This window comes from Mugil cephalus, chromosome 23 (assembly GCF_022458985.1).
Source record: "Mugil cephalus isolate CIBA_MC_2020 chromosome 23, CIBA_Mcephalus_1.1, whole genome shotgun sequence".
Lineage (NCBI taxonomy): Eukaryota > Metazoa > Chordata > Actinopteri > Mugiliformes > Mugilidae > Mugil > Mugil cephalus.
The window spans coordinates 3,276,364-3,289,212 of record NC_061792.1 but is presented as its reverse complement, the minus strand read 5'-3'; the positions used below and the strand labels follow the sequence as shown (position 1 = coordinate 3,289,212).

General features: G+C 40.3%; 1 protein-coding gene across 5 annotated transcripts in view; it reads right to left on the bottom strand.

Annotated features, from left to right (window-relative positions):
* LOC125000761 (protein SON) overlaps positions 1–12,553 on the bottom strand; it is a 70,629-nt gene extending 58,076 nt beyond the window's left edge. For all 5 annotated transcript variants that reach the window (XR_007111383.1, XM_047576411.1, XM_047576412.1 and 2 more), the window contains exons 1-6: positions 12,411–12,553; positions 11,864–12,085; positions 7,965–7,999; positions 7,601–7,809; positions 3,894–4,057; positions 3,498–3,727 (exon numbers count right to left, since the gene is read on the bottom strand). Coding sequence is in view for 4 of the 5 variants with exons in the window: in XM_047576411.1 (XP_047432367.1) it covers positions 3,498–3,727; positions 3,894–4,057; positions 7,601–7,809; positions 7,965–7,999; positions 11,864–12,085; positions 12,411–12,493 (943 nt within the window). In the remaining variant the exon portion in view is untranslated. The remainder of the gene's footprint in view (positions 1–3,497; positions 3,728–3,893; positions 4,058–7,600; positions 7,810–7,964; positions 8,000–11,863; positions 12,086–12,410) is intronic.
* Positions 12,554–12,849: the final 296 nt, after the last annotated feature.

Genomic DNA, 12,849 nt, shown 5'->3' with positions numbered 1-12,849 from the left:
TGCTGATATCATGCAAAAGTTGGATGGGATGCAAAAATATTTTGATAAGAAAATGGTCTTAAAAGCAATTCAAGAAGTTAGAACCAACAACAACTTCGGAGGAATGTTGATCACCTCTCTATCAGACTATGGTTAAGGAACCTGAAATCAAGCTTGGCACTTGAAAGACTCACTTATGTTGTGAAAAAAGGACCTTTGGAATTCAATTCCAAGGAGAACTTGGACTTCATTAAAAATACAGACATGGAGAAGGCCTTGGCATGATTTTAGAGTTCATCGTAGTACAGAAACAGCTCAAGTTGAAGTAGGGGGGACTCTATGTCAAAAATATCATATCACGATTTTTTAAAAATAAAATCACGATTTCGATTTTATCACGATCTTAAATTGAAAAATGAAAAACAGACAATTTAGTCCACAGAACCTTTCTTAATAGATTTTATTTTAAGTAGCCGCAGTTTTTCCTGCATGTGCAAACAATCAAGTTTAAGGTAAACAACAACATTGTAATTAAGTGCACTCTTGCAAAAGTAGTAAGAGAAAGTTTTCTACCATCTTGAACGGTACCATATCTTTTGCAAGATAAAAGGTAACTGCTTCTGTTACCTGTTTCCATCGCTTGCTTGACTTGTCATACGGAGTGCCTTTGTTGAACGCCTGTGTTAATGTTGACTGTTTTGGTCTTATGCTAGCTGCTGCCTCCGCCTGCGGTATTGGTGCCGCCGGGCCCCTCGCTGTTTGGCTCTCAGCATATTGTTTGGGTTGCGTCCTCTTCAAATGATTGAACAGGTTTGACGTGCGAACCTGTTCTATGCACCGAACATTTGCTTGCGCTTCATCAGCTGAGGAAAATCCAAACCAATTCCATATAATGGAAGTGGATTTTTTTTTTACTGACCGTTTGGCTTTCAGCCATGGCTCTCCATGCCGCTACCACTACACACATAAACAAGAAGGTGGGTAAGAAAGCACGCCACTGCCCGCAATTCGCTATGATTGGTCGGTCAGGTTGACGACGTAATACGTCTTGTGCGTTGGTGCATCAGCATAGAACTGCAATTTATAGAATGTGCCCTAGACGATCCCACAATCTCTACAGTTTGACAGATCGTCTTCACGTTGTAATCGTTCAAGATTTAATATCAACCCCTAGGTTGAAATTACCAACAATCTCCTCATGTCTTCAGACGATGAACCTGTCTCCATACTTGTCCTGCTAGATCTTAGTGTTGCATTCGACACTATTGATCAGAGTATTCTTTTACAGAAACTTGAAAATGTGATCAAGGTTACAGGAACTGCATTAGACTGGTTTGAATCCTATCTGTCTGACAGATTCCAGTTTGTCCATGTAAACAATGATTCTTCTATATATGCCAAAGTAAGCTACGGAGTTCCTCAGGGATCTGTGCTAGGACAAATATTATTCAAATCATACGAATTTCCTACGCAGATGATACCCAGCTATATTTATCCATGAAACCAGATGAAACTAATCAGTTGACTAAACTCATGCAAAGCATGCATAAAAGACATAAAGGCTTGGATGACATGTAATTTTCTACTTTTAAACTCAGACAAAACAAAAGTGATTGTATTTGGCCCTAAACATCACAGAGATTCATTATCTAATCATCTGGTTTCTCTGGATGGCATTACCCTGGCCTCCACTAATGTGAAAAACCTTGGTGTTATATTTGACCAGGATATGTCCTTTAATTCTCAAATCAAGCAACTGACCAGGACTGCTTTCTTTCACCTGCGTAATATCGCATTTGTATCTTCCAGGCTGGATTATTTTAACTCATTACTGTCTGGCTGTTCAAATAGCTCTTTAAAAAGCCTCCAATTGATTCAAAGCGCCACAGCAAGCTCCTCTCCTGTGGAACCAGCCTTCCTTTTTTGACAAAGCTTATAGGGCTGGACTTAACCATCCCTTAGTTATGCTGCTATAGGCCTAGGCTGTTGAGGGATGATGCATTGAGGAGATGTCCTCTACTTTACCTTCTCTGGCACCAAGGTCCTGTCCTCTCATCTCTTATAATTTATTTTCTATTACTAACCGCTGTCTCCCTTTTCCCCCTCCCCTACCTCTCCATCTTCCTGTGAGGGTCTCTGGCCTGGAGTGCTGATTGACCCTTTACACGTCACAATCACTGCGTTTATGTGCACGTGAAAAAAAAATATTATTGCCTTTATCGGACTATAACAGAAGAACTTGCATGTAAACATGTTACTCCGATTAAAATGAGAGTTCTCATTATCCGATTAAGACACCCAGATAATGTGTTTGGAATCTGAGTTTCTCCAGCATGTATATGCTGAACCGGACTTTTTAATAGGATAATGCGTGTGCGCATGCTCCATAACCGCTGTAGTGGCGCATGACCCCGGAACAAAAACATTCAAGAAAGCCGGTCGCAAAAGAAGAAGAAGGTAAACAGAGCCGGTAGAAGAACAGTCTGAGGGATAGCGCACATCTTATCTGCACCAGAAGTAGTGCGCACATTACATACAAGATTTTAAAAAATTACTATTATCCCTATGGTTTTTGTTTGAAATTAACAACTCTTGTTTAATATATGACGCAATAGGTCAATCAGAAAACAGACCATATTAATGTGGTATTAATCTGCTGAAAAGTCACATATCGGCACCTAGTGTGGAGGAGGAGGACATGTTCCTGTCAGTTATTCAATTTTCTCTGTTGCTTGTAAACTGGGACAAGGACTGTAGTCAGAAAGTTGAATTTTGACCATAGCTCAGTTAATCTCTGCATGTAAACGCACTGAATTATTACGTGACGAGGGACACGGTGCCTTCTGTGTTTCTACCTGGCTGGCCTTAGTCAGGACCAATACTGAAACCTCAGGAGGTTTCAGGGCGCTTTTGTAAAACGTCTTGAGACCATTTGTATTGCTGTTGATGCTACAATAATAAAATTGAATTGAATTGAATCATACGCTTACACAAACACTTGGACTCATGAAAATAAACATTAGCCAAAGTAAGAGGCCTCCAGTTGCTTGGGAGGAGACTTTGGAAGCATGTCTAATTTGGCTTCAATTTCTGTTCCATCTCTTTAAGTGGGTTTTCTTTGTCTACTTTTGGGACTTGTGAGAAAAATCCTGTTGATGTTTGGATTAATTGTTTTATGCAAAGAATGTTAATATTAATATTAAAAATATTAATATGTTGTGCAAAGTGAGAACAAGACCAAGGAGATTAATACCTATCTGGAGTAGGTTAAAATACTCCTCCTCTTTTAAAAAATTCATCTGAAATAGTGTACTTGAACGTCACATTATGTATGATATCACAACATTGCAATTGCTGTTATTATTTCATTTTAATTTAATCTGTGAATGGTTGATTTAATATTCACAGGGCTTATTGTCACCTCCTGTGGTGTGGCACTATGTGTAGAGTGTGAGAGAAAATACAGTGTCAACAGACATAACAACTCTAGTGTAAAATGTAATCATTGTATGTCCTACCTGGTTTTTCTGCTGTCTTTTCTCTTTCTTCTGTCGGCTTTCCACTCTGGACAGGGCTCTCCAGCTCTGCTATTCTTGACTGGGTCTGATCGTCTGCTTGGCTGTTTCTTCGGGTGCAGTCAAGTGGCAGCGGAGGTGAATGGACGTACTTTGAAGGACATGGGACGGGCTGTCTGGTTTCATCCAAATTCTCCTTTTTTTCAGAGGAGCTACCAGTCAACATGTCAAACCTCATCACAGCAGAATAGAGCAATGTCAAAACAAGGAAGATAGCCTAAGTCTCAGAACATGACAGAGTGTAGTTATTTTATAAAAATACAAATATCATATTAAGTATTATGTATTCATAAAGGGAACAAAACTTTACATTTATCTTCAGAAGGTTTTCATTCATACCTGGGACAAGACAGAGAACGAGTCCGAGATCTTTGATGGTCATGTCTTGACCTAGAGTGAGAGTTCCTCTTCACTGAGCAGGAATGTGATTGAGAGTAGGAATGTAACGGTGAATGACAGCTAATCCTGCCATGTCTTTCCTCGTCTCCTCTTCCTTTACTGTCCTATTAAAGACCAACAGAAGAGGAAAAACCTGATGCATCATTAGTCTTTAATGTGACTGATGCATATGAAGCATCCTTATCCGGCAGGTATGGACTTGTGGTTAGGGCAGAAGCTTTTCAGTTTTTCCCATACCATCATATTATCATTTTATTTTGTATACAGCACCAGATCACAACAGGAGTCATTTAAAGCCAGATTTCCATACCTCTACACTGGAAAAGTAATGTCGTTCTGGACCAACCCGGAGGTGAGGGCTTTTCTGTCCTTGTTGGAATAAGAAAGTATACAGCGGGAGTTGGATGTGACCAGCAGAGATGGCCAAACTTGGCTTTATCAGGACGGTAAAACAAATGAAGGAGAAACTTAAAAATTGAAGGCTGATTATCAGGCAGCCAAGGGGCACAACAATACAAGTGGTGCTGATCGAACGGTCCTGAAATGGTATGAGAAGATGGACGCGATATACGGCCACAGACCATTGAGCGCCAGTAGGGAAGCTTGCCTTGAATCCATTACACTGTTGGTGCAGTCCTCCGCTAAGTTTTTATCTTTTATTATGGTCACTGTGTTGTGCTTGAAAGCTCATAACTGCAAAAAAACGGTTGTTTTCTTTCGTTCACTGGTTGCTGGAATATACACAGCAAATTGGGAAGAGTTGAATTCTTGGTGTTAAACTAGACATACACTAGTAGAGTTAATTATACTCTGGGTAGAGTTAATCCATTATATTTAACTCTCAGTCGATGAATTTTGTTGTCAAAACCGAGTGTAAAAAGGAAGTGTCACTAAATCAAACCCCTAGGTGTATATGTTTAAATATTAACTCCGAACTTCTTACTCTGAACTCTGATCCTGTATTTAACACCTCAAGTGTTAACGCAGTGTGTTAAATTTAACTACAAGAACTACACTAACTTAGTGTAAAGATACCAACACTCAAAAAAGTGTTAAATTAACACTGTGAGGTGTGGAACCATATAGACACTTTAAAAGTATTCAGATCAACTCTTACAGTGTTAATTTGGGTATGCTAATTTTAATTTTACTGTGTAACTTCACTGTGTAGCCCACTCTTGCTAGCAGCAACAAGGAGATGGTAGTTAAAGAAAAAGCTGGTGAGGTGTGGGGCGGTGAGGAGTGGGGCGTGTAGAGGTAGGGCGTGTATGGAAATCCGACCTAAGGTTACCTTACAGGTCTATACCTTGTTCTTTTACTCGTTTTTCTGTGACTTGCGCCAATCTAGATTGTTTTTGGTTGTTTTTGTCTTTTTCTGCTGCTTTTACTTTGTTTGGTTCTGGACTTCTTGTGTGTGGCTGTGGCGGTGGTTGCTGAGTTCGGCGTAGCATCCATTGCGTCGTTGGTGTGTTCCACAGGTCAGCTGCTAGTGCACATGTCCCCTGAGCTGCCCAGAGTGAGGTATGAGATTCCGGCTGAACTTAAGAAGAAGTGCTGGAGTTGAAAGTCAAAGACCGGAGGAGGTTCAGGACGGTGGTGCCATCTGTGCTCATGGGAACGTGAGGTCTTTGGCAGCAAATGGATGGATTGTGTGTGCTTGTTGGGACCCACAGTGTGTCGTGAGAAGTACTTTGGGTTTTGAGAAGACCTGGGTGCATTTGGACCACAGTGCGTCTGTGCCTTGTATCAGACTCCAGGGGCAGATGGAGACGCAACCCTGGGTGTTGTAAGGTAACAGCCGCATGATCCATGCCACTGCCAAACAACTGACCAATGCTATGCAACTGAGCAAACAACTGCATCACCCTGGACACTGTTTTGCCAACTACTTTTGTAAATTTGTGCACAATGATATATATATTTACACTGTTTTCTATTTTATTTTACTAGATAATATTTATTTTTTATTTTATTTTATCTTTGTGGTTTCTAAGAGTGTTTCTTTTATGTGCAACTAAGCTACTACGGCCAAGAAATTTCCCTCATGAATCATTTAAGTCTGTCTAAGTCTAAATTACTTTATGATAAAGCTCTTAGCAACAAAAAAAAACAAAAAAACATTCATAATCACAAAATTGGGATATAACAGGTTCAGAGTAAAACTAATTGAAGAGCCATTCGGGAGTCATTAGGCTGTCTTAAGAGTAAAGTCTTCTAAAAAGCTGAATGTTTGAAAAGACTCGGACCTCCTATCACTAGTCTGAACATGTAAGTATGATTTAGATCAGGGGTCTTCAAAGTTTTTCAGGCTAAGGACCCCCAAATTGATGGACAGATTAAGTAGGGACCCCCTACCTACCTTATGTGTTCTATATTAAACTTGGCCTAGTGCTAAAAAAAAAAAAAAAATGTCTAATCAACAAAGATTTTGCGACCCCCTGTTGAAGACCTATGGTTTAGATGAAGAGTAAATTCCAGCAATGTCAGCATTAAAACATGGAAAGACGCACAGGGAAAAACGGTTATGTCATAATATATTAGGAATGGGGAAAAAACATCAATATGGCAATATATCGTGAACAACTTCAGCACCTCCGTCCCACAAGGTGTTGCTGTAGTTCCACCTCGGTGTGCAGCATTCCCTGTAGTGGTGAGCGAGGCAGTTGAAGTAGTAGAAGCAAGCATAGCAGCGGCAGAAAAACTTCAAACGCCGTCGAAATTCAGAGATGATGTTTGAACGCAGAAACTAATGAGCTGGACAAAGAGTGCTTCAACAGCGGCCGCAGCCACCGAAACCTGTTGATCTGAAGGAAACTACATACATGGTTTTTTGACTCCATTTGTCCAATGAATTATCACTGTCTTCTGATGTACATATATACACTCACTTGTCACTTTACACCTGCTCAATTGCTAGTTAACACAAATAGCTAATCAGTCAATCACATGGCTGCAATTCAATGCATTTAGGCATGTAGAGGTGATCAAGACAACTTACTGGAGTTCAAACCAAGCATCAGAATGGGGAAGAAAGACTTTGAACGTGGTATGGTTGACGGTGGCAGACGGGCTGGTCTGAGAATTTCAGAAACTGCTGATCTACTGGGCCTTTCACTTACAACCATCTCTAGGGTTTACAGAATGGTCTGAGAAAATATCCAGTGAGTGGCAGTTATGTGGTCGAAAATGCCTTGTTGATGTGAGAGGTCAGAGGAGAATGGGCAGACTGGTTCAAGATCAAGGAATGAAAAATGCCATCTCTGAACGCACATCTCTTAACGTACATCTCTGAACATGTCAATAATGACCAGAATCTCTGAATAATGTTTCCAACACCTTGCTCAAAGTATGTCACAAAGAATTAAGGCAGTTCTGAAGGCAAAGGGGGGTCCAACCTTTTTACTAGCAAGGTGTATCTAATAAAGTGGCTGGTGAGTGTACAACTTGAATTTTAAGCTGCATTTAAAATTTTTCAATGAACTATGTAGAATATTGTAATATATAGCAATAACACAATATCATAATATCGCAATAATGTATCATACCTTGACTCAAGTATTGTGATACGTATCATATCATGAAGTCCTTGTCAATACCCACTGCTATAATATATTAAGAGCAAAATCAAAGCAGATTTTTGTTTTTACCTGTTTGGGGATTATATCTGGCAGTTCTTCTTGACATCTTAGTGATACGCTTTGACCATGTCCACCGTCCCTCCTCTTTGACGCGAATGTTGAATCTGATTCAGATGAATACTCTTCATTTTTCCTCCTCCTCTTCTTCTTCTTCTTCCTCCGCTTTCCAGTTGAGTGCTGCTTGTGGCATCTGGGCTTACAGTCAAGATCTAGATCACCTAGACAAACAGTTCAGCAGTTGCATTTGTCCAGGTGTAATATACTTGAACTCTATAGTTACAATTACACTTGACCTAGTTGTGCTTCATGTTAAGATGTGAATAGTTTTTCAAACTTATAGGATAAATCACTATGAAGTAAAAAAGAAACTCACCTTTCACCTTTTTTGCCTTGGTTGGTGTTCCTTTTCTATGAAGCAAACATAAAACCGGACTTGTAAAAAGCAGGAAATAATAGTAAAATGGTAAGAATCAATCAAACTTTTTATCATATGTCAGAATGTCTCTGTGAAGGTTCTTGGACACCTAGGATTATCCCAAAATCAAGCTGAAACAATGGCAACTGGACTTGTAGAATTTCTTGAAGAAATTTTTGACGCTCATCCAAGTAGCTCTTCACTTTAAAAAAAAAAAAAAAAAACTGGGGGGAATTAGGGGTTTTAATAGCAATTTCTGTGGGTATTGCCCACCTGAGACTTGAATGATTTGGGTCTGTTAATGACACTTATCTGTGATTGAAGAAATCTGCTAGGGTCCTTTTTTCCTTCCCTAATAAATTCCCAGTGTCACAGTGTCAACGGGAGAGATAAAATTGTGCACTAAATTGACAGCAAACCATCATTCCATTCAATTTTTTTTTTAAGTTTTACATAGATAGTTCCTCTTTGAAACCATTTACATTCTCTCTCTAAGATGTGTATGTTGTTGTCCTCAAAAGAGTGTTTTTTTCCTTTGGGTGTAGGTGGAAAGCTGAATCTGTGCCTGAAGAGCTGGCTTTTCTGTGTTGAGCCACGTGTTTGTAAATGGGACATAAGGCCTGTTCTGACCTTGCATTAAGATCTGATATGGGCTATTCGATGATTCGGTGACCAACTTTAGGTGCGTGTGTTTAGACCTGGCATTAAACATGCATCTACAGATCTGATCTCAGTTTCGTACTCAAGTCAACGTGGAAGTAATTTTGGTGCAGGAGAATATTTAACAGCTGCTGTGTCAAATGATCTCTACTGCTCCGAAGTGAGTGGAGCTGCTATTATGTTCCTGTACAGTGAGAGTTGACTCAAATCGTGCATAAAAGGATTTTAGCTCATCAGGAAGTAAAGGATCAGAGTGACACATACTCAGGGGGACAGGTTTAAAGTCTGTAAGGGATCGAAATCCCTGCCACAGATGACGCGAATCCTTTTCATCAACAAGGTGGCTATTCAGTCTTTGTACAAATTCCTTTTTGCTTCCTAAATTCCCAGAGTGAGTTCACTCTGCCAGAGAGTATGCTGCAGGATGCCCGGATCTGAATGCTGCAGCTGGTGCAGTAATCAGCACACCTCTCCGGTCAGTCATAGTTTCTCATTTACCCACCTCCTTATGGTCTTGACAACTGTCACATCCTCAATACATTTGTTTATGTAGCCAATGACAGAGTCTGTGTCTGTCTCACCATGGTCCACAACTGTTGCTGCTTCTTCAAATATGTCCCAGTGAGTGGACTCAAAACAATCTTGTCGTGCCTCCTTGATGCCAAGGTCTGACCTTATACACTACTCTCCAGTTTTACTATGGGTCTGTAGGCTTGTGTGAGCATAACAGTTTCATGGTCTGAATTACTCACATGGGGGAGAGACACTTCATTGTACGAGTCTTTAATGTTTGTATTAACAAGGTCTAGAGTGTTGTCTCTGGTCACCACATTTACATGTTGGTGAGACTTGGGCAGTACAGAAGAAACACTTGCCTGAAGTTGACGTCTCCAGCTACAATGTAGAAAGCATCTGGGTGTTCCTCCTGTTGGTCACTAATGTTGGTGTACAGCTCCAACATAGCTTCCTCCACATTTGCATTTGGTGGTACTGATATAAAATCAGCAGTTATCTCCGGTGGCAGATATAGAGGTCAGCATTTCAGAGTTAATAGCTCTATGTTTTTTAGAGCAGCTGGTGGAAAGAGTGACAAGATCTTGACATCACAACCTGCTGATGTAGACATCCAAGCTGCCTCCTTCTTTCTTGCTAGCGATTTCAGCTGATCTATTGGCTCTGTGTAACATTAACCCCTCCAGCTGGACAGTGCTGTCAGTGATACTTTGAGCCAAATCACAGTGAAAATGATCACATAGCAGTCTCTCAGTTTGTGATGCACATCCAAACTTAGATGTCATCCAGCTTTTTTTCGAAAAAGTGGACATTTGACAGCAGAAGTGTGGGTATGGATTGTCTGTGAGGATTGGTGGCTAACTGGACTTGGATTCCTCTGTGTTTGCCCCTCTGTCTTGTCACATCACTTATGGCAGCTCTCTGTCTTTGGAAGTCCAGGTGTGCGTCTCAGACAGCATAGTAGACCAAGTTCACTCTGGTCGCTTTGCATTAGCAAATTCAGAAAAACTATTGAGTCATTATCTACTTCTTCTTTCGGTTGCTCCTTTCAGGGCTTGCCACAGCGGATCATCTGCCTCCAACTCTATCCCTTGCCTCCTCTACTGTTACACCAGTCATCTCCATGTCCTCCTTCACTAGATCCACAAATCTTCTCTGAGGTCTTCCTCTTTTTCTCCTGTCTAGTAGCTACATCTCCAACATGCTTTGTCCAATATATCCGACCTCAACCATCTAACCTTGGCCTCCCTAGCTTTATCTCAAAACTGCTCCAACTCAGTTGTCCCTCTGATCTGCTCATTTCTCATCCTGTCCATCTTGGTCATTCCCAATGAAAATCTCAGCATCTTCATCCCTGCCACTTCCAGCTCAGCCTTCTGTCATCATAGCAGATCTCACTACCGTCTTGTAAACTTTCCTTTTCACTCTTGCGTCTTTACCCACTCCATCCTGCCTCCACCCTCTTCTTCACCTTTTTTGTGTACTGTCTGTTACTCTGGATGGTTGACCCAGGTACTTGAACTCGTCCACCTGCACTACTTCTACTCCTTGCATCTTCACCTTTCCACCTGCCTCCCTCTCATTCACACTCATGTAAGTATTCTGTCTTCTGTCTACTAGAGATCAACCAATATGCATTTTTTAGGGCCGATATCGATTTCTATTACATTTTTACACTGGCCAATGGCCAATACATGCTACTGATTTTTCTGAGCCTCCATTTACATGCTAAAAATGTGTTACAAGTCTCAATTTAACATAAAACACAAAACATTTATCGAATTCAAAGAATTTTAGGGTCAGAGCCCAACACATCCTTTCATTTTTATGCACACAACACTGTTATTTATTTCTCTGCATCCAGTCTAAGCAAGGCTTATGAGTATTTGCAAACTGCTTTCAAGCACAGTTTCATCAACTCAAGCTTGTACTTAATGCTGAAAAGATCAAACTTACGGCCTTAACGTATGGCAAACTCTAGGAAGAGGGAGTTCAACCTTGGCATTGGAACAGTGCAGAGGGTTACAACTGAGAAATTTTCTTCCTACAAATATTTAGTTTTTTAATTAATGACCAGCTTTCTTTTAAGCCTCATATAGCAAACCTGATTATGAAGCTTAAGCTGAAGCTTGTTTTTTATTTTAGAAACAAGTCCTGTTTTTCTCTTTCTTCTAGAAGAAAACCAGTTGATACAACATTTGTTAATTATGGTGATCTATTGAACATGAATACCCCATCTCAGAGGCCATCATAGGTAGGTCCCCAGCCCACTTCTGAATTTAAACAGAGTTCATACAGCCTAAGGTCTCAGGACATTGTTTTATTGAATGTCCCGGAAGTCAAGACACAGTTGTTTGGAATGGCATTTCGTGTTTGTTGCTCCATCTGCTTAGAATGACCTACAAAGCACCCTCAAACCTATCCATTCCTGCAAATGTTATAGATAGCCTAATTTGGCCATGAAATTGCACTTGAGTTTATCTTTGTCTTGTTTTTATTTTATATACAGTATAAACAACTGTTTTAATTGTTTTACATACTGTACTGCTGCAGCTATATCTCAGTGAGACTAACCTGGTAAAATAAAGGGTATTATTAGTAGTAGTGTATGTTTTCTCCCTTCAAAACGTGACTGCAGTGTTTTAAAAACAATGTTATGTCAAAGACAGTTCACAAAGTTTCACCTTGGGTGACGTTTGGTTCCCTTTTCCAGCTCGGACCCAGACTCTGTACTGCTCTCCTTCCGGTCCCGGTTCCTCCTCTTCCTTTTACTTTTGTGTTTTTTGTGCTTCTTGTGTTTTTTTTGTGAACCACCGCGTCTGAAGTCGTCGTCGCATTTTTCTCTTTCGGAAATGTTTTTTTCTGCTCCATCCATTTCACTGGCACCACCCACTCTGTCAGCAGCACTGATGGGCAAAGAGGCAAAAGGGGGCGAAAAATAAATATAAGAGGATCAAAACATGTATTATTTTTTTTTTTTGTAAAACAGAAAAGGACCACCTTGCACACGATTTACTACTTTCAAATGTTTCTTTTCGGTCTTGATTTTTACTATGCGAGGCATACTTATAGCAATGACAGTAGCTGTACAGATTGAACGTTTAACTACATTTAGAGCTAACGTTAGCTTGAATTGTAGCGAGCCCCACCGCAGGGTTTCCTTTTGTTCAGTTCCATTCAAAATCTAGCTACTTGCAAATGTCGCTAATACGAGTGCAAAACATAACGTACGATTTGTCTTCATTTTGATCTTCAATTTCTCTGATTTTATTCAATATAAAATCTTGGAAAATCTGCTCTATATTGGCCGCCATGTTTTAGTGTGCATCGTATTCCAAGTCCGGGTAGAAACTTCTTTTTCTTCCTTCAGTTTATGGAAGGTTGGTAACCAACAAAATGGGGCATTACCGCCACCCTCTGGACTGGAGTGTGAGTATATACAGTCAATGGTGTGAACAGGTGATATAGCAGGAAAAAACAGGAAGTCAGTTTCTAGCTCTACACCCCAATACTCAATTTAAATTCTCTTAATCATTCTCCTGAAAACTGCAGAATCTGCCCATATAAATGAGATATTCATTGAGAATACTGTCCACTAATGATGGTGAGATGAAGCCTCATGAGCTATCTACCACTTGAGCCAATAAGTTCGAGAAAGGACTAATTTCTC